The 26,320-nt window shown below is 37.9% G+C and overlaps 1 protein-coding gene and 1 pseudogene across 1 annotated transcript; both read left to right on the top strand.

The window, feature by feature from the left end:
- The first annotated feature begins 429 nt into the window (after positions 1-429).
- On the top strand, positions 430-25,214 carry IMPL2 (inositol monophosphatase family protein). The gene is made up of 9 exons (XM_087331013.1): positions 430-793; positions 1,498-1,576; positions 12,946-13,037; positions 20,318-20,367; positions 21,340-21,464; positions 22,595-22,661; positions 24,367-24,456; positions 24,606-24,717; positions 24,821-25,214. The coding sequence occupies exons 1-9, from the start codon at positions 445-447 to the stop codon at positions 24,889-24,891; spliced, it is 1,035 nt and encodes a 344-aa protein (XP_087187139.1). The 5' UTR covers positions 430-444; the 3' UTR covers positions 24,892-25,214.
- LOC147854555 (uncharacterized) lies at positions 16,023-18,348 on the top strand (annotated as a pseudogene).
- Positions 25,215-26,320: the final 1,106 nt, after the last annotated feature.

The following is a 26,320-nucleotide window of genomic DNA, read 5'->3' as shown; positions in this document are numbered from 1 at the left end:
TATATATTCGATACAATGATAACTAACCATTCTGAAAGTTCAAAATGATATTTGACAAGTGCCTTCTTTCATGATCTAGAAAATGATCAACACCTCTAGATGTTCACCTTGGTGATAAAACAAGCAATTGGAGATGGAGCAATTGACTCCCAAGTTTGTAGAGATGAAAAGAAAATGGCGAAGTTCCAATCCCCGAAGCCATATCTAATGAACAGGAAGGGCAGGCAAGGCATCTCAATACACATGTGTATACTGTGGTACATACATATCACGTTCCAAAGGATCCATCCATCCATCCAATGTCCATCCCTCCCTCCAACTCCTCCGGACTCTCTCTAACACGGCTGCTCGATAAACAACGTCTTCTTCTTCTTCTTCTTCTTCTTCTTCTTCTTCAAATCCCCCGTTCGTCCGTCCCCTTCATTTGTTTGTTTTTTCGGCGAGATGCTGCTAACTCACAGAGTGCTTTCGTTACCGGCGGTGGAAACGAAGACACAACAGGCTCCTCCTCCTGCCTCTATTTCTTTGACGTCCCGCGGACCTTATAGTTGGAGGTTAGCATTGCCAGTACCAGTAGGTTGGGGAATGAGCAGAATTCGACGGGGTGTTGGAAGCAGCACACACGTGTCATCCAGCCATGTACTTGCTGATGCCAATGCTAGCAGTGATAGACCTCCAGCAGGATCATATGATAAGTTTCTGGCGCTGGCTCATGAGCTGGCCGATGCATCTGGAGAGATTTTGCTGAAATATTTCAGGAAGCCGGTCGAAATCATAGAGAAGCATGATTTGAGTGAGTTTTGAAGATATGGATATAGATATAGTGAATGTATATATATCTGTATATAAATATCTATCTACCTACGTATGTGTATTCATAGATTCTGAGCTGGACCGCTAAGGAATTGAAATATAGGCTGTATGCATTTTGGATGAATCCTATGATAAGTCAAGCCAGCTTTAACATTTGTCTGTCAAGAAAACAGTTGGCCAAGTTGTTGTCAAGATTATGCTATATCCATATTGAAATAGAGCATGGTGAAGCTCTAGCGATCTAAGGAGCAAAAATAGCCCTCATTTTCAATGCTAATTGACTAGGGCATCCATTTTTTTTACCTTTTCTGTACAAGCTTGAAAGTATTTATTTTTTGCTATAAAATTTGGACAACTTTTTGTTACGCATGATTAGTTTGTTATTTATTTAGATTCCTAATCATTAGCTGTCTTACATGTAGCTTTTTCTCCATTGTGCTGGTTTCATCCGACATTTTTTTGTTTCCCAACAAACAATGTTTGTATAAATCGAATTCCTTTCAATAAATTCCAAATTAAAACTATTTCATATTAAAAAATGAGGTAATTTCTATGCACATTGCAAATATATAGATATATGTGTATGTGTGTGCATGCTCATTAAATTTGATGATATGAATTTACCTTGTCTAGAGTGTCACAGTTATCCTACTTTACTAATTCTTTGAATTGTATTATATGTAGGTCCTGTGACGATAGCTGATCAAGTTGCTGAAGCCACTATGCGCAATCTCATCTCCAAAAGATTTCCATCTCATGCAATGTACAAATTAAGCTTCTGCTTCTATTAATGCATCTTCTATGAAAAAGTTTTGCAGTAGATTTTAATAATCACATTGGTTTGTTATTTTCATGGCTTCTATTGACAATAGGTATAATATGGAAATAAACAATAGCGTTCAGTATAAAGTGGACAAGAGACCCTTGTTAAGCTTTCTTTGTTTGCATGATCTTGCACAACATGATATCCCTTATGAATGCACATGTCCCATTGGATCTAGTGTATCCCCTTCCAATTCATTTATAATGAAGAGAATAGCATAGGGGATAGTATGACTTAGATCTTAACATTGATATAACCAAAGTACTGGGTGCATTAACTGTTGTAATTCTGAATATTGCCATCAACTAAAGTCCCTTAGGCAGTTCCTACAGAGGCTGAATTCTCTTTTTTCCACCTCTATAGTCTTCAGGGGTTTGACATGCTCACACTCTGTCTTCTGCCTACACTAGTATATTGTCAAACCAGGTTTCATATGCCAACTCCATATGAGCTACATCCAATTCCCGACTCATCTGCAGCCATCTCTCATGCTTTGGCTTTCTTAGAAACAGCTTAGTAAGATATATTGTGATCTTCTTGAATCTTCAGAAGAACATTGAATTATATTGCTTGTTTGCAAATTTATATCGTTATTTTGTTAGTTATGATGTAATGGAATTCTTTGTAAACTTTACAAGGTAGAAAGAAAGATATTAATGTCTTTTAAGAGGCCAAAATGGCCTATAAGTCCAAACAAGAGATTACATCTTAAGTGTTGTCTCATCTTTGAGAAAAACAAATCAAAATAAAATAAATATTACTCGGTAAATATGCAAATAAATAAGATAAAAAAGAGACAAAAAGATATGGTTTTCGGCACATGTGAGGTCGTCAAGTTAGATATATTATAACATTTGTCTTTGGAATATCTCTAGCATAGGTCGATCCAAAATGGAGAGGTCTCTGAAGCGACGGAAGCACTTGTGATGGCGGGAGATAATGGCCTTTATTTGTCGATGACAAGGGTGCTGAGGTTGTGGTTCATGGGGCTGGAGCCTACGTGCATGAAAAATTGCTATTGCCCGATCTATTCTAACCCCTTTGTTATGTCCAAATTGGGAGCCCATTTGTGTATCCCTTGATTGACTTGTTGTGTTGGTAAGAGTGATGGGGCTAAAGAAAGTTGTGATTATTCTTTGTGGATGTACTATCGTCCTTCAACAACTTTTCTCTATGTCTCGAGTCTAGCAAGAAAAGTCCTAGGCATTGTTGGTCCTCATATTCCATTACCTTGCATAGTGGGCCAAACCTTTGTTTAAAGAGGCAATGATATCTCCCTCTGATTTCATAAAATACACTACAGTGACAAACAAAGTTTTCTTGGATTCCACTCCTTGATGACACAATTGGCAAATTCTTTCTTCTAGATGTATTCGTGTATATTGGCCTACCTCAATATCAAACTAATGTGATGAAGTTCGCAGCTGACGTATCACACTACATAGCGCATAGGATAGATGTATGTCCATATAAGGTGGCCTGATGATGAATCCACCCTCCGATGTGTAAAAGTGTGCCTTGTAGTGGGCCATCTTCGTACCAAGTGATATGTTGGGGCCGATCCATGTTATCCTGTTTTCCAAGTTAATATTATCAGTTCGGATCACCCTATTCTTTTCCACGTTGATCATATTTAGATGGGGAGAGTCCAAGCTATATTGGAATGGGGGTAGTGCATTTATACTTATGCCATGTGACTGGAGTCATTGCTGCATTTCAGCATACCAACAATGAATGCCTCCATTTTCAGTCAGTTGTCTTGATGACATAAGTGTCAACCTTGGGTACTTTCATTTAGGGAGCTCCCAAAGACGTTGGATACAGGTCATTGATCAAAACAATGCCTCGATGATTATAGGGGCTGCTCTCATCTCTGCCTGGATTATATTATGGGGAAACGATGCTTTGCTCCTTATCATGCAGGCAATCATTGACACTAAAGCTTTCTCTAAATCTTTCCAATGATTTGCCGTGTTAAGACTCGGTCCCCATGTTTCTACTCCATAGACAAGAGTTGGTGTGACAAGTGCATCAAATAACCACAACTTAGTTCTTGGCTCTTGGAATTGCAAATGTGCACATTGTCTCTCGCGAGCATCAAGGTTGCATATCCATGAGAAAGTCGGGCACAAGCAGTCTCTCATAAGGAGAACCTAGGCCCTGTAAATGTTACTCCTAGGTATGTGTAGGAACGTGTATATTCCACCTTTTCCTCTACCAAGAAGAATTCTGGTTTTGATCGTGTTACCCATGCTTGAGTGGTGTGAAACACCGTCGCTTTAGTTTTATCCATGTTTATTGACAAACCTTTGTCCGTACAAAATAGTTTCAAGGCATTGAGATGTCTTTGTAGTCCCTCTGGAGAGTTAGAAATCAGCTCAATATCAACAACATATAGTAATATTTGTATAGCTATACTTGCTAGGCATGCTCCTGAACCCCCAAATTGCTAGGGCTTGGAGGGTCAATATGTGATCCAAAGTTGTGAACCCCTTCCGAAAGCCTGCCTGTCCAGCTGAACGACAGCCATTCTGCTATGCCCATATACTCAATTCTGATTCTAGAATCAAGCCATATAGTTTAGCCAAGTAATGGCCAATCATAATTGTGCTATAGTTGCTTGGCATCAATTGGTCTCCACTCTTGAGGATTGGCACAATGGTGTGCTGAGTCCATCCAGTAGGGAAACCTTCACACATGGCTCTATTAAAGATGTGTGCTAGCAATGGGAGCAAGGTGTCACGGGCATAGATAAAGTGGTCACCAACCAATCCATCGTGATCCTGGGCCTTTCCAAATTGTAACCGATCAATGACATTTCTTACATTTTGTGGAGTAAAAAAGGTGGATTCATGTAGGCGTGAGCCATGTGGGTGGGGAAGAGGAGGTTGCCCCCGGATATCATATTAGGACCTTTGCATATTCATGCCACACCTAGGTGAGGTCACTTGTGTGGTAGGTTGCCTCTCATTAAACATTTTCCATGCCCTTTTACTTTCTTGTCCTAGAAACAAGCGATGCAACTAAATGCAATCTCTTCTTCTTCCTTGTGAGGTGTTGGAAGATAGGTCTTGCTTGTTTGTGTGTATAAATGCCCTAAGTTACTTCACGTTGCAAGCATCTCCTTGTATCACGACATTCCTCATCATACCAACTATTTTTTATTACTGTACCAAGTTTGGGGGTTGGCCGTTGTGTGAGGAAAGGCATTTGTTGTTACACTTAATGTGTATCCTATGAAAGCTTTGGTGTGAACATTGTTATAATAGTGTGAACCTAGTAAGTAATTGTTGGGTTTGAACATACTTAGAATAGTATGAACCTAGTTAAGTAGTTGTTAGGTGTGAATATAGTTATACTAGTGTCAACCCAATAAAGTGACAATTGGGTTTCTACCTACTTGTAGAAACTGGTTATATAAACCATTCTACATCTTTGTAATCAGTGCTCGTTTTTCCCTAATCTACTGATATTTCCTTAAGTCTTCTAAGTGATCTTGTTGTGTGAGAGTTAGTCTAAATACCTGCATTTTCTACATATGGTATCAGAGCAGGTTTAGGTTACTTTCTCTATCCTATCCTTCCAAATAGGCATACACAGATCTTTCTGTTTATCTCTTCCCACCTAAGAAGACATCAAACCTTTGCATCTACAGCAACGAAAGTTCGAACAACAGAAAGTTGCAACAAAGGCGATCTTTCCCTATTTTCACATTTTCAAAAAGTAGATTACGAGCTGATTCTTCTGACTACTTGCACGCCCAAATCAGATTTTTGGTTTTGGAGGTACAGTCAAAACAAATTTTGTAGCAGTCTCAAATCCTAACTGCACAGCAATTGCAACAACCAGTTTTTACCACAACAAATTAAGTTTTCAGCACATCAGAGTAACTTTTATCTCTCATTTATTTCTTCAATATACTATTGCTTTAGTACATTTTAGTGAATATAACCACCAAGTACTGCAATATCTCATCCATATTTCTTGCTTCTGCAATGGCTGAGCAAACTAATATTTTTGGTATGCTTAATGCTGAAGACAAGTTGGATTGTACTAACTATCCTATGTGGGTGTACATGATGAGACATGTACTAGTAGCAAAGCAGCTATGGGACATTGTCATTGGATCTGATGAATGTCCAGCTTCAAGTTCTTCTCCAAACTCTCCCTCCCCTTCAGGAACAACTGGCGCAAACAATGCTTCAAGCTCCACTCAACAATCCACTTCTTCACAACTTAATTGGGATGGTAAGGACGCTCAAGCCCATGCTCTCATCGCATTATCAGTCAAATGTCACATTGTTCCACATATCCGATCTTGCACGACCTCAAAAAGTGTATGGGATGTGTTAAAGAACCTGTATGCTCAAAGGAATGAAGCAAGAGTTGCTCTGCTTAAGCGTAGCAAGGGGCGCAGTTCGGTTCGGTTTCTTGGCCTTGAAACCAAACCAAACCAAACCACTTATTTATATTAAAAACCAAACCGAACTATTTAAATTTTATGAAGCCATTTAAACTGAACCGTTTATGAAAAATTTAGAACCAAACCAAATCGGTTTATCATAATCAAAACCAAACCAAACCTATAAACCTTTAAACCTTCAAAACTTTTAAACCTTAAAACCTTAAAACCTTAAAACCAAACCACATAAGCGGAAAGTTTGAAAGATCAGGTCGGACAATGGTGGAGAGTTTATCTCCCAAGCTTTCCACCATTTTTGCTCTCAACGAGGCATTGCTCGCCAATTTTCTACACGTTGTGGCATGCTAGGTTCGGTCACCTCAACTACGATTCTCTACAAAAGCTCTCCTCTTCACAGCTAGTTGAGGGTCTTCCTATTTTAAAATTTCCCAATACCCCATGTGTTGCTTGTCTTCATGGCAAGCAACATCGAGAGTCTTTCCCTCATGAAACCACTCACCGTGCAACATCTATCTTTGAGTTAGTGCACATGGATCGTTGTGGCTCCATGAAAATCACTACTCTTGGTGGTGCACACTACTTCATGTTCATCATCGATGATTTCTCCCGCAAGGTTTGCGTTTATTTTCTTGTAGAAAAATCTCAAGCTTTCACAAAATTTTAAGAATGGGAGGATCAGATATTGCAAGAAACGCAGAGAGACATGGCCATTATTCAACGCGGAGGATCAGATATTGTATAGAGAAGAAACAATCATATAAAAAAAAAGAAACAAGAATATGGCTGTTTTTTTCCGGCTCATTTTCCTTATATCCTATTACTCATAGTCTTTCTTGTCATCAACATTCCTCTGCTTGCTCCATGATGACTCAACAACATTTTGTTAGTGGAGGTAAGGCGCTATGGAAGAAAGCAATGATGTGCAAATTATTATTACATCTCCCATGCTAATATGTGATTCCCTATGCTTTTGAAGCCTGAGCAAGATTTTGCCAAAATGTCATTGGCTATCCTTCTCCATCATTTGTTGAATGGTGATGGAGCCTGCATAGAGGCTAGCATACTTCTCTTTAATATGGTTGAAAGGTTGCCATAAATACCTATTTAATGGTGAGTGGGAATCTTATCTAAGGATCCCATTCAATCTACAAAATATTCTTTTAGCAATTGTAGTACAGTTCTGAAAACAAGATTGTACAACTCTAATAAAATTTTGAAAATAGTAAACAATATAAAAACGTTTTCCTAGTTTAGTTAGAGAAACCTAAAGGGCCTTTAATCCCAACAACCTCCCACTTAAAGGAGCTAGGTTACTCTACTAGATAACTCCCACTTGATCAAGACAGTGTTGGTGAAGTGTCTTTGATAAACACTTTGTTAAACAATCTCCCGGATTTTCGGTGATATCAATCTTTACCAATTAGATTTGACCATCCTCTTTCACTTCTCTAATGAAGTGATAGTGAATATCAATATGCTTAGTCCTTGCGTGGTAAACAGGGTTCTTTGTAAAATGTACTTTGGTTATCACAATGTAGCACTGCCAAAGAAGCCATTTGGTTAGCTTGCTTGTGAAGTGAGTTTCGGATTCCTGAAAAGGCACCTACTCTTGAATGTGATGGACAGAGTGCCATATATTTGGCAAAGAATGCAATTTTTCATGCTTGCACAAAGCATATTGATGCGAAACACCACTTCATGAGAGAGGTGCTAGAGGATGGCCTAATCACTTTGAACCAGGTCAATACTTCATAGTCCTATAGATGCTCTCACAAAGTGTCTACCCGAGGCATAACATCAACTATGTACACAGATGGTGCGAGTTACTTGGTTGAAAGGGGCCTCTTGGTCCTTTAAGTGGGAGGTTGTAGGGGATAAAGGACCCAAGGACTTTCCTTCTGTATATTTTGACCCTTCCATGTAAGCTCCCTTCAAGAGCTTTCTAGACATATCTTTACTATATTTTTGGCCCCAATCTGGGGTGTTATTGGCATTTACATTATCTTTATAACTTTTGGTCATTGATTGTATGTAAACGTGCCTAAATGACCTAAAAGTTACTTATCAAAAATGTTAAATCAAATGAAAAAAAAGAAAAACTACCCTTATCATTGCCCCCCTTTTATACAAGTGGTGATTGTTTATTTCTAGAAATTGTTACACCAAAGATTGTTACAACATTTAATATTTAAATACTTAAATATTAAATGGTTTAATATTTAACCATTTTAGTTAAAAAGGTACTCTATAACACTCCCTCTCAAGTTGGTGAGTAGGTATTTTCCAATCCTAGCTTGGATAGAATTGTTTGAAATGTTGGATTTCTCAATCCTTTTGTGAGTATGTTTGCCAACTGTTGTTGTGAGGGAATGTAAGGGGTACAAATCAGCCCGCCATCTATCTTTTCTTTAATGAAATATCTATCTACTTCTATATGCCTTGTCCTGTCATTTTGTATTGCATTATTTGCAATGTTAATGGCGCCTTTGTTGTCGTAATACAACTGCATGGTTCCTTGCCATTTGATCTTCAAGTCATCCATTAGAATTTTTAGCCATAGTAGTTCACAAATGCCAAGTGCCATTGCCCAATACTCAACTTCAGCGCTTGACCTTGCTACTACATTTTGTTTTTTGCTTCTCCATGTTGTTAGGTTTCTGCCAATAAGAACACAATACCCGGAAGTTGATCTTCTGTCTGTAACTGATCCAACATAATCTACATCTGTGTATGCTTCTATGTGCAGCCCTCTATCTCTTTTGAAAAGAATTCCTTTCCCAAGACTACACTTGAGGTATTGTAAGATCCGATGTATAGCTTGTAAATGGGCTTTCCTTGGACTATGCAAAAATTGGCTCACTATGCTAAGGGCATAAGCAATGTCAAGCTGTGTATGAGATAAATAAATCTGTTTCCCTACCAGCCTTTGGTACATGTCTTTATCAACCATTTCATCTTCTTTTGATTCTCCCAATCTTTGATTTGGATCATTGGTGTAATAGTTGGTTTGCAGGCTCACTTCCCTGTATCATTTAATAAGTCTATAGGGAAATAAAAATACCATGCTTGGAGTGGGCAACTTCAATGCTGAGGAAGTATTTTAACCTTACTAATCTTTTATCTCAAATTCATTGTCAAGGTGTCTTCCTAGAGATTGCTTTCCTTCTTCGTCATCTCCCGTGATTAAGATATCATCAACATAGATCAGCAATATCGATATTTTCCGTGTTGTTGAATGTTTCATAAAAAGAGTTGGATCAGCTTGACTTTGTTGGTACTCTTTTGATGTCATAGCCTTTGTAACTTCCCAAACCATGCCCTTGGGAATTGCTTGAGACCATACAGTGCTTTCTTAAGTTTACAAACTGTATTTTCAGGGACTTTCCCTTCGAACCCGAGGGGAACTTCCATGTATATTTCCTCTTCAAGATCCCCATGGAGGAATGCATTTTTCACATCATATTGTTGTATGTCCCAACCGAAATGTGCAGCTAAGGCCAAAATTGTTCTTGCTGTACCCATCTTTGCAACTGGAGAAAATGTCTCTGAATAATCTACACCATATGTTTGACTGTAGCCTTTTGCCACTAATTAACAATCGGCAATGGTTCGGTTCGAGAGGGTCCAAACCGAACTGTTAAATTTGTTTGGAACTGTTAAATTTGTTTGAAACCTGAATCAAAACGAACCGAACCACGAAACCGTTAAACTGAACCGTTAAACATTTTTCAAACCGTTAAACCATTAAACCGTAAAAACTGCGGTTTCGTGGTTCGGTTTCGGTTTTCAACATAGATCAAATTTTTAATTTTTTAAAATTTATAATATTTCATTTTTAAAAATTTTAAAAATTTTTAAGATGTTTCTAAAATGTGAGAATAAGGTCTAAAAATGAAAAGATTGTGTAAAACCAATTTTTTTAATTTGTTTGACTTTTTTTAAAAATTTTAAAAAATTTTAAAAATAAAAATAAAAAATAAAAAATAAAAAATAAAGAACCGTTAAACCGTTTAAACCGAGGGTTTTGACTGTTGAAACCGAACCGAACCGTTAATAAAAACCTAAACTTGAACCGAACCGAACTGTTGAAACCGTTAAGCCGTTAAACCGCGGTTTCACGGTTCGGTTCGGTTCCATATTCTATATTTGTTGGTTCGCCATGTAGTTTCCAACATTTTTCCCTTGTATGGGGTGGCTTCTTACAATATCTACACACCAGATCATCCTTGTTTTGACTGTTTCTCCCATTTCCATTCCTTAATATCATTGCTGATCCGTTGGATACTTGTGAGGTGATCATCACAGTCCGCCTGCTTTCTTCAGCAAGGACAATAGATATGACTGTGTCAAGGGCTGGGAGTGTTCCTTTACAAAGAATCTGCCCTTTGACTTGATCAAAGTCCTGATTGATTCTAGCGAGGAAATCATAGTTTCGATCACATTCAGTGATTTTCTTTAAGGTGGCAGCATGATCTGTACACTTGATCTCTATCTGCCTATAGTGGTGCAATTCCTGCCACAAACCTTTTAATTCATTTGCATACTCGGTAACAGTCCTGTTACCTTGTTTTACTGAAATAGCTCGCATTCTTATCTCATAGACTTGTGCTGCATCAAAAGCCTTTGAGTATGTTTGTTTAACTACCTACCACATCTTTTGTGTGGTGGACAAGGTTAAACAAGTATCACTTATCTCCGGTATCATTGAGTTCCACAGCCACGTCATAATAAGTGAGTCTTTTTCATCCCATGCAACAAATTTGGGATCACCCACTTTTGGTCCATTTCCAAGTATATGGCTTTGCTTCCCTCTTCCTTTTCGGAGTGTGTGGACTATTTGTGACCATTTGAAGTAGTTTTTTTCCATTGAGTCAATTTGCAGCTGGAATAGTTGGTAAGTCTCCTCCACCTAGTTGAAGCATAGTAGTTTCGATTGTATGTCCACCAGGTATGCTGCTCGCATTGGATGTCTCAGACATCTTGAGAGTTCAGCTATTGGAGGGGAATGCAAGAAAAAAAGCTCTCAGCTTGCATAGTAGTTGAAAAAAAAAAGTAGTAGTTTCGATTGTATGTCCACCAGGTATGCTGCTCGCATTGGATGTCTCAGACATCTTGAGAGTTCAGCTATTGGAGGGGAATGCTATGAAGGCTGATAACAAAGAGATTCTTGAAAAAAAAAGTTCTCAGCTATCAAGCCAAATCACAGGAGATTTTGGCATTGGATGTCTCAGACATCTTGAGAATTCAGCTATTGGAGGGGAAGGCAAGAAAAAAAAACTCAGCTATGAAGGCTGATAACAAAGAGATTCTTGAAAAAAGTCCAGCTCAAACCCTTGACTTCAATCTTGAGACACGAGAGACTTTCTGAATGAGCTAGCTTAGTGTCTCGATTACTAATGAATGTATTTTTCTTCTTGATTGAACGCTTGATTGATGGATTGATTGATTGCTACATGATTACCTTCCTTCTCCTTATATAGGTGTTTGAATGCATGTGAGAGTGCATGAAATGCATGCTATTTTACAAACTTAGGGAAAAGCTTATCCCAATGATTCATACTTGGTGCTTGATGTGCAAGTTTATAGGTTCGAGTCTTACAAATCTCACTTGATAGTAGTGAACCCACAATTCTGAGATAGGTTTGCCCAGTTTGCAAACATTCTTGCAAGTGCTCCAGCCTTTAGACATTAGCAAGTGAAAACTAATTTCATAGAATGCCTAGACAAAGTGGTGTTATGACTCATAAACACACAAGCTTTACTTCCAGTTGTAGGACATGCAAAAGAATCATGCGCAAATATTCCTTTGCAGGATAGGTGACATTGGATGAATTACCTTATAAACCATGAAGAAGCAAAAAGTGCACCTCACTGAAGACTATAAACTAGTTGTCCACAAAACTTAATCCCCCAAATACCAAATATAATTGGGCTATCAATGTAACCAACTACGCCACACACGTGTAAGATCACATGTCTCTTGGGGCTACAGTTGTGCACTAAATCAAATTCTTCCCTGTCAACCCCCACCTACTTGTGCACCTGTGCTCTTGCTGTATTTTGTACTCTCAATTCCTTCTAGTCTTGTCCAACGTGGGACAATCCTTTGGGATATGAAGTCCTATCTTCATCTGTTTTCCAGTGATGAAATAGTCCAGGATGTATTAACTTCTATCATGTGACATGACTTATGTCTTGTTTTCATCCAAGCTGGACACATTAACAAGCTCACCTTCCACATTGTTGATATGGCTGAATCAATTTTCAACTTCACAATTATTCCAGTTCCAAATATTAGACCTATCTATATGAGGCATACTGACAAACTGCAGACAGGAGAAAACTGAATAGGTCAGACAGCAGAACACATGCTCAATTGAACACACAGAATCCAAAGTCATAATCTATATCCAATGATGACATTTCACATTGAGTTACGCTTTGTACACAGGATGTATGAATAGAAAAATACACTACATTATTGTATAGCAATGGATCTCAGGGAAAAATAATGTTAATGTTGAAATAATTATAATCTGATAAAAGACGAGAAAATAGAATTCAAACGTTTCTTGATACCTGGAAATACCTGAGCTGCTATTAAATTAGGAAATCAGCTGTTTTTAGTTCTTGGTTTCTGTTATGATTGTGTATGTGTGGCTGATTGTATAGGGACAATGTTTGGGGCATTTGGAACATTATCAAAGCTTTCTGGGACCTCTAATTTATAAATATATTCAATTATCTTTATACAATCTTTCAAGTGAACATAAGGTTGACCGATTGTCCATCAAGAGACTAGCAGAATTATTGGTGAAGTTGCATTACCGAGACCTAAAATGTAGCTTAATTTCTACATTGATTTTTTTGACTTCTGTTTTGCCAGTTTTGGTGAAGAGTTGGGATTACAAGAACCAAGCGAATATGAATATACATGGGTCTTAGACCCTATTGATGGCACTAAGAGCTTTATTACAGGTTCTAATGGATTATTTTTTAGTATAATTCTAATGTGAATTTCTAATATTTAATCTTTTTTCAGATAATTCTTATCGACTTTTTCTGGAAGTTATAGTTTTGCTTTTGTCAAAATTTCTTTATGATTATTATCTAGTATGGAGTCGAAACTTAAATGATAAATCAAGGTCGATTTGGTAGCATCCTCGGAGAGCAATGGTCTATGGTGTGAGTGGTAGCTATGTTGGATTTCTACCAAGTTCTTATGGCTGACATTGGGATGCCCTCAAGAATGTACGGGGATTGTGTGGAGACACAATCCAATTTCCCTATAGGATTTTTGTACATATAATATTCGACATTGGTTTAAAATGTGGGGCTGGGAGGAACTATGAGGTGCCAGGAACTAGGTCACATGGAAACACTAAGAACTAGGTCACATGATAACACTAGGACGGGAGGGCTGGCAGGGACTATGAGGTGATTGTAGCAAACTAGGTACTTGGTAAAACCTTTGCTCTCAGTTGGCGAATAAATCAAAATCCACTGTCCAAACTAATTTGTAACTAGATAGATATGCATATACACATAAAATAGGATAGAATAGAATAGATATTTTATCGTCATAATAATGCCAAATTTGACCTATGGGACCAAGTCAACATCTCATCTTGTATGTGATACTTTCCTAAGAAGGGGAGTTATTATTCTATAGCAAAATCTCTTGATGTGAAAATAATGCACACACTTATTTGTTCACTCTTCTTGCTGGAAATTTGAATATGACACTAACATTATCATGTTCGTCTACCAAGTCATCATATTTCTCGCAAATTATCTTATATGCTGAGCATCCAATAACTAAGTGGTATTCATCCTCCGCTAGGTTATCATTGCATACGTTGCATACATTGCATATCTTCCTATTGGGTGATGATGCCATGATGCTACCTCAATGCCTAACTTGTGTGAGTGAATTCGAGGAAGTGTTAATACTCTCCAAGGGCCAAGGTTCATGGGGGTAGTGAGATGTCAATGGATACATTTTGGCATTTTTCCTTGTATTGGGGCCAATATCATTGGATGCAATATTTTTCCTTGTCACTGGATACACCATATTTGGGTGATGAGGCCATGATGTTACCTCAACGCCTAACTTGTGTGAACAGATTCGAAGAAATGTTCAGGCTCTCAGAGGGTCAAGGCTCATGGAGGTAGTGAGATGTCATTGGATATGTTTTGGCACTTTTCCTTGTATTGGGGCTAATTTTGGGGGTTTCTATTTGCAATGTACTTTTCCAATTTTGACATTTCAGCATCTTGCACTTGATCTTTAATGCCTCTAGTAATCTATCCTCAATGATGACATACTTCATAGCATCACCTCAGAGCTCCAATAGATCTTCTACTCCCCATCTCGTAAACCATCTCAAAATGTCGGGCACCCAACCGGATGAGAGGATTTTGCTTTTATTAGTTTTTTGTATCTTGCAATTTATGGTCCAAGCTTGTTTGGGCAATGTATGATTAGGCATATTCTAGATGTTTGTGATATACTTGTATACTCTTTGCATGGCTATGACCTCTATGGGCCAAGAACCTGTTTCTAATAGCATGATAGGATATGATGTTTAGGATTTTACCTCCAATTGTCTATGTAAGAACATTGTTTGGAGTTTCTCTCTGCGTTTTCTGCAATGTCTGTCCTCTGTGTTTTTTGCAATGTCTGTCCTCTGTGTTTTTTGCAATGTCTAATCCTCTGTGTTTTCTGCAATGTCAATGTCTGTCTGCGTTTTCTGCAATGTCTGTCCTTTGCGTTTTCTTCAATGCCCGATCCTCTGCGTTTTCTACCAAATCTGATTCCCTGAATTTTCTGCCAAATCTGTTCCTCTCTGTTTTCTGCTCAGTAGAAATTCCTGGAACCTATATTGTTCCCTCTGCCCTCAGCATCTCATACCCTGTACCTGCTGTCCTAAGACACCATGGAGTCTGAATGGACAGAAAATGAAAAGATGGATCTTAACACGCATGACGAGGGTTCAGATCCATGGAAGACCCCAAGAAGATACAATAGACGAAAAGGACGTGATGGAAGCACCCCGAATAGCGTTAGGAGGGTGCACAAGGCACCCAGAATGCAGGCCCCATTCGACATTCCATTTGATGTCGAAAATGGGAAATATGATCTATTACGCTATTTGATTGCGCAAGAGATCAATCTTATTAGAGAGGATATAGAAATAGCACTAAAAGAAGAAATGAAAAAGGAGATAGAAAGAAAAAAAGAAAGATATATTAACGTCTTTTAAGAGGCCAAGATGGCCTATAAGACCAAATAAGAGATTACATCTTGAGTGTTTTCTCGTCTTTGAGAACAAATCAAAATAAAATAAATATTACACTAAATATAAAAGTAAATAAGATGAAAAGAGAAGAAACGAGGGAATCTGGTTTTTGGCACATGTGAGATTCTCAAGTTAGGTATATTGTAGCTTTTGTCTTCGAAAGATCTCTAGCATAGGTCGATCCCGAATGGAAATGTCTCCGAAGCGAGGGAAGCACCTACGATGGCGGGAGATAATGGCTTGTCGATAACAAAGGTGTCGAGGTCGTGGTCCATGGGGCCCGGGCCTACGTGCATGGAAAATTGCTATTGCCCGATCAATTGTAACCCCTTTGTTATGTCTTGGTCTGGGGCCCATTTGTGTATCCTGTGATGGACTTGTAGCATTAGTAGGAATGATAAAGAAATAGAAAACAGAGTTTTATGCCTCTCTCAAGGCTGAGTTATTAGAAGAGATGTGGAAAGACATAATAAGCCATGTGAAGAAATCACACTTAGATCTCAAGGATGACATGACACAATACCTTAAGGATGAAATATCCTCAAGTAAGGTTGAGTTAGGAGCTATAAAAGTGGATTTTGAAAAAGGATAAGAAGCAGTGGAAAGATGCATGTCTACAGTGAGGACCAATGTCACTAAGGAAATGCAAACATGGATAGAAATGGCCAAAGATGCCAAAGCTCAAGCTGAGCACGCCCAAAATGAAATTAAAGCAAATGCTCCTTGGATAGAGGTAGTGAAAAAGCAAAAAGGAACATCCATGGATAGGATGGCAAAAATGAATGCTACATTAGAAGAAGAAGAAGAAGCCAAGAGGAAAGCTCGTGTGTTGCATGTACGAGTGGTTGGTTGGGCCAAAAAAGGAAGTCCACAAGAAGATGCCAAGAATCTCGGAACAAAGATTGGAGCATTAGATATTCCATTTGCATCGGCGTGGAGGGTGGGAAGAGATGAGTCTAGAACCAAAGCCCTTATCATCCGCTTCATGGATATTGACAAGAAAAAAGCTTTCATCTCTAAAAGAGAGGCACTCAAGGGTGAAAAATTATACGTAGATGACGATCTCACTCCAGCCCAAGTGGCACACCGCAAAGAAAACATGCCACGAGTGCTTGATGCAAGAAAGGAAGGAAAATGGGCTGTTTATAGAGATGGCAAGGTCATTATTACAGAGAAGAGGACTGCATGACGATATATGGCCTATGAGACCCTACACATGACCGTATGGAATTGCAACAACTCTCTACGGACAGATGTCGGATATTTTGAAGATACTTTGAACAACACAGATATTGCTATGTATACAGAGACTCACCAATGCATGGCTAGCAAACTCCCTGAGGTACAAGGATATAGCTGGGAGTCAATATGTCGCCCCCAACCTCGGACACGAGGAAGCACTAGAGGTCTGGGAGGAGTGGCTGTGCTATACAAAAAGGAGATCCATGATAGAGTGCATGTTGTCCATAAGGATGTAGATGCATGCTACATGTGGATACGAATAAAAAGAGGGGATCTTAGGGAGTTATATATTGCAATTTGCTACTTTCCACTTGCCTACTCAAGGTTTGCACCTCTAGGTGAATCACCATATCACCACTATGTGCTCGGCTTATGCAGCGGCTAGAAGCCCTTGGTGTTCCTACATATATATGCAATGGGGAATCTATGCACTCTATGAATCCGTGTCAGGAAAAGTCCGGTCTTCCAAGGGCTTGTCAGAGGCGGTGGCTAGCACAATTGGAGTGAAGCAAGGATGCCCACTGTCCCTCACTCTCTTCGGTCTCTATATAGATGAGGTATCACATTACATAGAGAGATTCGGGGGTTCCGGAGCACGCCTAGCAGGTATAGCTATACAAATATTACTATATGCTGATGACATTGTGCTGATTTCTGACTCTCCGGAGGGACTACAAAGACATCTAAATGCCTTAAAACTATTTTGTACGGACAAAGGTTTGTCAATCAACATGGACAAAACTAAAGTGATGCTGTTTAACACCACTCAAGCATGGGTAACAAGATCAAAACCAGAATTCTTCTTGGGAGAGGAAAAGGTGGAATACACACGCTCCTACACATACCTAGGAGTAACATTTACAGGACCTAGTTTCTCCTTACAGGAGGCTGCTTGTGCCTGACTTTCTCGTGGATATGCAGCCCTTGGTGCTCTCGATAGACAATGTGCACATTTGCAGTTCCAAGAGCCACGAACTAAGTTATGGTTATTTGATACACTTGTCACACCAACTCTTCTCTATGGAGTAGAAACATGGGGACTGAGTCTTAACAAGGCAAATCATTAGAAAGATTTAGAGAGACCTTTAGTGTCAATGATTGCTCGCATGATAAGGAGCAAAGCATCGGTGCCGCACGATATAATCCGGGCAGAGATGGTAGCAACACCTATAATAACCGAGGCATTGTTCCGATCAGTGACATTTATCCAACGTCTTTGGGAGCTCCCTAAACGAAGGTACCCAAGGTTGGCACTTATTTCATCAAGACAACTGGCTGAAAATGGAGACACTCATTATTGGTATTCTGAAATGCAGCAATGGTTCGAGTCACATGCCATGAGTATAAATGCACTATCCCATTCCAATATAGCTTGGACTGTCCCCATCTAAATATAACCAAAGTGGAAAAGAACAAAGTGATCCGAACTGATATTATTAACTTGGAAAACAAGATAACATGAATCAGCCGCAAAATACCACTTGATACAAAGATGGCCCACTATAAGACACTTCTTACATACATTGGAGGATGGATTCGTTATCAAGCCATCTTATATGGACATACATCAATCCTATGCGCTGCATAGTGTGATAGGCCAGCTACGGACTTCATCACATCAGCTACAGATTGAGGTAGGCAGATATACATGACTACCTCTAGAAGAGAGAATTTGCCAATTGTGTCATCAAGGAGTGGAATCTGAGGAACACTATGTTTGTCTTTGTTGTGCCATTGCCTCTTTAAACAAGGCTTTGGCTCACTACACAAGGTAATGGAATATAAGGACCAACGATGCCTAGGACTTTTCTTGCTAAAGCTCAAGAGACATCGGGAAAAGTTGTTGAAGAATACAGCCACACTAGCTCATCCACAAAGAACAATCACAACTTTCTTTAGCCCCATCACTCCTACTAATGTTACAAGTCCATCACGGGATACACAAATGGGCCCCAGACCAGGACATAACAAAGGGGTTACAATTGATCGGGCAATAGCAATTTGCCGTGCACGTAGGCCCCGGCCCCATGGACTATGACCTCGACACCCTTGTCATCGACAGATAAAAGCCATTATCTCCTGCCATCGTAGGTGCTTCCCTCGCTTCGGAGACATTTCCATTCGGGATCGACCTATGCTAGAGATCTTTCGAAGACAAAAGCTACAATATACCTAACTTGAGAATCTCACATGTGCCAAAAACTAGATTCCCTCGTTTCTTCTCTTTTCATCTTATTTACTTTTATATTTAGTGTGTAATATTTATTTTATTTTGATTTGTTCTCAAAGACGAGAAAACACTCAAGATGTAATCTCTTATTTGGTCTTATAGGCCATCTTGGCCTCTTAAAAGACGTTAATATATCTTTCTTCTTTCTTCTCTTTCATTCCATGCCACCCCATACTTCATGTCCATAATGCAACACTTGACCATAATAGCATTGAAAAGCACCAATCTCACTTCCCATCCTGAAGTTTCACACTGGTTCTATTGAGTCTCAAACATATAATAATTATTCCAATCTGCTTGAAGTCTAGACTCATAGCATACTAAACTCTATTTGTCAATGAGACATTAATACTAAGATATTTGAAGCTTTGCACCACTTATATGGGTTCCCCCTTGTATGTAAAATCGGGGTAATGTCTTGGTTGTATTACATTTATTTCCATCATTTTTGTTTTTTCCATGTTACCAACTTAACAGTAAGCCCACTGATTTGACGGAATGTGTCCTAACATCAAGTAAGTGTTGCATATTATCTAATTTTATGAGAATAAAACATCATCACCATATAGCAGTATAAAAATAAGTTTATGCATGAGTTTTGGGCCATCCAATTCTTCTTCTTTTGAAGAATTATTTACTATTTCTTCATGTTTATCGATGCATAGATGAAAGAGTGTGGGAGAGAGTAGGCACCTAACTTGCTCATATAATCATGCTGTAGTTGCCCTATATTCTAATGACATTCTGATCTCTATCATTCTTTTCTGAAGCTCACTCCTTGTTATGGTGTCAAAAGCTTTCTTGAAGTCCACAAAACAACATAACATTTTCCCTTGAAATCGATGGTTTTCCATGATGACTCTTGGTGTAACCAAATGATTGATAGTTGAATGCTTTGGTCTAAAACCTGCTTGACCAAGTGCTTGTTTTTGATGATGTTCAGCCAATGAGCTAATCTTTTGTTCCATGATAGTTCTATATAACTTGGCGATAACTCATCTAACCATGATAGTTTGATAGTTGGATACCAATTTTTTTGATCTTCTCCTTTATGGATTGGTTTAATCCAATTCATGAGCCAATCTTTGGGGAAACATTGCTTAATTGCTTTATCCATGATAGTTGCTATCCATTGACGAGTTTGTGGTCGTGTCCATTTCAAGATTTCACTTGTCATTATAGATGTGGAAAGAGACATGTGTCCTAGTACAACAGAAAAACATGTTTCATATGACACAACATTTGATATGAAACAAACCATAAGTATTTGGAAGCTTAATGAAAAGAACTTAGGATGATTTTGTTTTTCCAGATTTTTTTTTTGCAGCTAACAAGAAGTGATTTTCAGATTTTTTATGAATGATGGTGGTCATATTTTCTGGGATTGAAACATTTTTCTTATATTTGAGTAATGTTTCTGTCAATTTAAATACATTAATTTATAAATTCTATTTGAGTACGATTTTGATAGGATCTTTATTCAGGAAAGCCGGTTTTTGGGACATTGATCTCTTTGGTGCACAAGGAAATTCCAGTAAGTTTTATATGCAAAGAGAAACATCCTTTTCATATGTGTTAAAACTAGTATGATCATCTATCAATTCGAAATCACATGAAAGGGAAATAGAACTGTATCATTTATTGTTTCTTGGCTTCACAGCTGGTTTTGTTATAATTAGAGGTTTACAAAGTCAAAACCTTTGATGAATGGGCTATGCAGCGTAAGCTGCCAAGAGAACACCAATGGTATTGGTGTTTCTTTGGAATCTCCAGAAATGAAGTTGCTTTTAAAATGAGAAATGATGGGAACAAAGCCAGTTGGATCATGGTTACGAATTGGAATAAACCCATCACTTGAGGATGTAGTTTGGCAAGAAAGAAAGGTATATTCATGCAGAACAAACCCATCACTTGAGGGAATAAACCCACCAAAATGGCTTACCAGAACAGAGAAAGATCACATGCAAGTGACAAAAAGGAAGTGATTATTTAAGTGACTAATAGATTGAAACATAATCATGAATAAACAACAATTAGTTTTGGTGCCTGATCATTGGAACTGAAACTGGTGCCCTTTGAAAATATCCCTCATGAGTTGATTCTCATGGAAAGTTTGTTGGGGTTGGGATGATGGGGGAATCTCATTGATGCCATGTCAAGATGGCTTTGACCTTGTGAAGATATGCACATCTAAGTCCTCTTCCCAATTGTGACTTCTTCAGGTTGGGCCCCACACCATCCTTTCTTAGTTGAGACACTTTTGATTCTGAATATGAAGATTGAAATATGGTATATATTTCCAAAGTAAGACTGTTGTATCTCGTAGGGGCTGTGTATTACACGTTTTTGTTTTTGTTTGAGCGTATAATTAAGGTTTGTCTTTGTAACTTTTGACTACTGAAGAAAAGCTGAGTATCTTTGTGGGAATATTATTATTGCTATAATGAATTACTGTTAATATTATTTCTATTTCTAATTGAACCTGGGCTATGACAATATTTGGCAGGTCCTAGGAATAATTGACCAACCTGTGCTACGTGAACGCTGGGTGGGAGTGAGAGGGGAGAAAACCAGGTTGAATGGGCTGGAAATAAAAACACGTTCATGTAGCTTCTTAGATAGTGCATATTTGTAAGTGGTCCTAATCTTTTTTTTTTTTTTATCTCAGTTTACAAATTCTTTTAGTGGGTCAAAATTAATTTTAATATTAATGATGCCATTTTTACGTGACTGTTGTAGTTCTTAATATACAATTTCAGAGCTACTGATGTGTAGAGGTTCTGAGTTACCTTATTCACTACTCAGCGCATGAGAAATTAAGTGTTACATTAACATCTTCGAAAGGTCAGTGACCTACAAGTCCCAAAGCTATGTCCTTTTGATAGAAGTCTGGATAAAATAAAGCAAAAATAAATGGTATCTAAATTATGTATCTTTCTTATGTAATTTGACTGTGATCGAAGTAAAATGAAAATCTAGGAATCATGTGTACAATTAATACAGAGGATAGAATGTACAAAATCGGTAACCAGATAGATGTTTAACTCTATAAGAGTGCCAAATGATAAATCCATTGTGTGACAAGTATGGAAACAGGTCCATGTAGTGAGCCATCTTCCTTCCAAGCAACATTATACAGTGCTGTTCACTTTCTTTCATTATCCATTTTAAAATGATATCATTTTTTATCATTCTATTCTTTTCCACTTTGTTCATCTCCAACCTTGGACAGTTCAAGCTATATTGTATCAGCAAAACTGTGCTTGTATTCATGGCGTTTGATTGAACCTTTCTTTGTTTCATGGCATCTGCTTTAATAATAAAAGCACCAATCTGGAGTACCTTTGCTTTGGGAGCTGCCTTTGGTCACTATCAGGGCTGTTCCCATATCAATGCGGAAATCTGTCCGATTATGTATGTACTATATGAAGGTTAGTCTGCAAGTTTCCATGCTGAAAATAAGATTCAGAACAAGCAGAACTGGTACCAAGGGCTGCATAGTTATGAGTTGAGCAAAGGTGGCTTCCCAGAGAATCAAGGATTTGTGAATATTACTCCGATGAATTATTTTTCTTCAACTTGTTTGTACTACAAGTTATTGGCTGTATATGTTAAGCCGGATTCTGTGCTACAAGTAACTTTTCATTAAGAAGAATCATATTTAAAAATGAATGCTCTTTCATGGCCAAATCAAAGGTGAAACACTACTCTTGAGTCATCTGTTGTACGATTTTTCAATAACATGAAATTTATTTTTGCAGGTATACAACTAGTCCACATCTATTTTCTGGTGAAGCTGAAAGAGCATTTTCACGTGTTCGGGATAAGGTAGTAAACATGTTTCACAGCCTGTTGTGCCACCAAAAAATGAAACGTCTCATGTATTAGGATCTTATTGAGAATTTTTTTTTTGTATTGAATTGTATTGCTGTTAGGAAATTTAAAAGTAAGCTGAAAACCCCCAAAACGAAATTGTAATGTAACCAGTAGATCACCAGATTTATCTTCAGACCAGAAACATTCAAATAAGAGAGCATATATATCTTTCACGTGTTTGGGATAAGGTAGGAAACAAATTTCATAGCTTGTTATGTCACTAAAAAAAGAAACTTTGAATGCATAGGATCTGAATCACATGTCTTTTTGTATTGCATTGTATTGCTGTTGGGACACTTAATTATGAGCTGAAAACCTCCAAAACCTAATTGTAATGTAGATCAGCAGATTTATCGTCAGACTAGAAACATTCAAATAAGAGAGCATATATATCTTTTTATATATAGCAAATATAAAAATTATAGGATTTGAAGTAAATTGAGGGTGATGCAGAGGTTTGCAAAATAAGACCAAACGCTGAGTGATGCCTACTGCAAATCAAATGACCAATGGCTGAAGAGCCTGAGCTCTGAAGCCAAATTAGCCTTTCAAACTTATGGCTAGGAAGTTGTGGTTGGAGATAATCAGGGCTTTGCTGTGATACTGAGATTGTTTGAGGAGAAGTTCATAGTAGATTAAGTGCCGTTTTTTCTGGCATTTCCACAGTAACAAGGATAAATTTACAATTTTACAGGTGGTAAATCAGCATACCCCCTCTAGATGAGATGTTCCAGTAAATGCTGCACATAAGCATAAGCGTTTAACAGCTAGCCTATGCATAGCCCTAAACCCTAGATTAAGTTATATTTAGAACACTTGAACCGTAAATGTTGTCTAATTGATAAACGTTCTTAGAACAGGTCAGAGTAAGCTTTCTGAAGTTATGCATGCACACAAATTCCTTCTATATATTTGGCTACATAAAAACCCCAATTGTTCCATTGTTAATCATTATATATATGCTGCTACATATACAACATACACAATTATTAATCACTGCTATCCATTGTACACATGGAGCAAGTTGTCGTGACGAGGAGATTAACATATAGTCTATAGTCAAAGTGACACTTTAGAATCATTTACACTGGCAGCAGTATCCACAGTCGTGCTGGTAAAATAGTGGCTTTGATTTCACAACAATGTGCATCTGCAGGTATATATACAGGCTACCGATGGAAAGAATCTTCACTATACATGTCTCACACACTCAATGTCTACCACTGAGGAATCTCAACAGATGGATTATACCACTGTATTCCACAAACAATTATTGTCAGTTCAAGTCTGAATGATCAAGCATCAAACTGGAGTGTTAGTATCACTACTACATTCAAACAATTTACCTTCAGAAAACCAGAGTAGGAAGATATTTTTCTTTTGTTACTCACACTGACTAGTTCAAATTATACCATTTGATCTTAGTGAGGACATTATGATCGTTTCAAGGCGTCAATGTAACATTCATTCTTTGTTTCACAATCTGAGAAAAAGAGGTGTATCCACTCTTACCAATCATGAGAGCCAAATCTGCTGTCTTGACAATAAGCAGTAGATTTGGTTTAAAATATTAGTTTGAAGGAAAATTATTAATTATTTGTTTTTAATTTCCATTCCAAATTTATTAGCAGCTGAAAATTGTGTTTCCTGTTAATAGGTCAAAGTTCCACTATATGGTTGTGACTGCTATGCGTATGGACTTCTGGCAGCTGGTCATGTTGACCTTGTTATTGAATCTGGACTAAAGGTCTTGACTTCAGTATAAACACTGTTAAAATGAATGGACTTCTGGCAGCTGGTCATGTTGACCTTGTTATTGGATCTGGACTAAAGGTCTTGTCTTCAGTATATTTGTAAAAGCTGACTGTGCTCTGTTGGTATTTTGTCCATTTGCAGCCATATGACCTACTTGCACTTGTGCCTGTAGTGGAGGGGGCAGGTGGCATGATAACTGACTGGAATGGTGAAGCACTACGGTGGTGTCCCTGCAATGATGATTGCACTAAAGGTGAAAATTAGTGGTTTGCATTTCATTTTCCTGCATCATGGCAGTTTTCTTGTCATCAAATTATGTTTGGCAGGTAGGTTCTAATGGCTGTATTGTGATGCAGGCACTGATGTTATTGCTGCAGGAGATAGCAGAATTCACAAATCTGCTTTAGACATACTAGGAGTTTCTTAGTGCTACTTGGAGAGAAGCATATATATTTACAGCTTTTGCACACAAAGCAGTACCTCAAGTCCCGAATGGAGATTAATATTGGATATGTTTGCATGGAATAATTGTACATTGAATGTTTGATCCTTTTGCTAATTGTGGTTCACTCCTAGTGGGAAAACATAGTGCAAGGCTAGTTAAGCCTCGGGCAACTAGTAGTATTTTGTAAAGTGGACATGCTACTCAGGACATGCATGTTATGCTTGGATTTACATTAGTTGTTTGCATTGATATGCTCCTTTTTTAATGTCATGAGTGGATTGGTGTACAATTATTTACTTTTCGAATTGAGATTAATGGAGCCTGGAGTTCAGCCAGAGAAAGTTCACAGCTGCAACCATTGGCTCTCCATCCTGGTCACCATGAGAAGCTAATTCAGTCGTCAAGGTTGATGCATGAATTTGACAACAATTGTCCAAACTTAATGAGCTGTGATTTATAGCCCAATTGAATGATAGTGGATTGTCCTCTAGAAAGGTCAAGGTAATGTGGAAGATTCTTGTTGAGATCATTGACCGAACCTCTACCTAACATTACGTGAAATGTATCAATTGCGAAGCTAAGAGTATTAGGTTATGAAACTTGCTGGCTTGTAGGTTCATATAGGCCCTTTAGCAAGAATCTAGTGTTTCAGAGTTGCAGTCATTCGCTTCTCCATCTTTGGTTATTTTTGGATTTCTGATGGAAAGTGATGAGGAGAGAAAAATGATAGAGAAGAGAAGAGGAAGAGAAAAGCATACTTCAATATACTATTAAGAAAAGAATACAATCCTCTTAGACTCCAAGAGTAACAACCCCAAATAACTACTTCAATATACTATTACTAAAATAGTCTTTCCGTCTTCTCTCTTTCTTCTACTAATTGTCTTCTCACTTCTTCTAATCTTCTTCTTCTTTCTCACTTCTTCCTCACTTCTTCTTGTAGATCTTCTATTCTTCCTTTTGTCTCTTGTAGATCTTCTATCTTTCCTTCCTCTTCCCAATTGCTAATAATACCTTCATATTTATAGGTTTTTAGTTGTGATATTCTTGCTTTTTTCTTTTCTTTTCTTTTCTTTTACATATCCTCGAGTTTGTGTGGTGTGCTTTTCATATCATTATTTTTGGTTTGTCATCCAAATTTGTCATATATGAAAGCTCTCTTTGTCAGCTTTCTTACGAATCTTTTTTTTTGAAATTTGGATAAGAGATGAAGAAGTTGTGAGCTTTTTTCTCTACCTTGCTTTTTTTGCTTAATTTCTTGCGTTTTTCTTCCTTTTCTTTTTTCTTGCCTTTTCTACTTTTTATCTCTTCAATTTCATTATCTTTTAACTCTTGAACCTTTTATATTGTGCTTTATTCTTCTATACCTTTGCATCCAATGTATTTGTCACGGTCTTTTCCTACGAGGAAA

Source organism: Azolla caroliniana, unplaced genomic scaffold (assembly GCF_043228905.1).
Source record: "Azolla caroliniana isolate FFs.n. ecotype wild unplaced genomic scaffold, voAzoCaro1.0.p SCAF_15, whole genome shotgun sequence".
In the NCBI taxonomy this organism is placed as follows: Eukaryota; Viridiplantae; Streptophyta; class Polypodiopsida; order Salviniales; family Salviniaceae; genus Azolla; species Azolla caroliniana.
This window is presented reverse-complemented; position numbering and strand designations above follow the sequence as displayed.

What these genes read in the sequence shown, in the direction of transcription:
- IMPL2 (XM_087331013.1), top strand. Translation starts at nt 445, where the DNA reads ATGCTGCTAACTCACAGAGTGCTTTCGTTACCGGCGGTGGAAACGAAG. An exon ending in TGGTGCACAAGGAAATTCCA is followed by an intron (nt 20,368 to 21,339) that starts GTAAGTTTTATA and finishes AATATTTGGCAG; the next exon opens with GTCCTAGGAATAATTGACCA. An exon ending in TTCTTAGATAGTGCATATTT is followed by an intron (nt 21,465 to 22,594) that starts GTAAGTGGTCCT and finishes TTATTTTTGCAG; the next exon opens with GTATACAACTAGTCCACATC.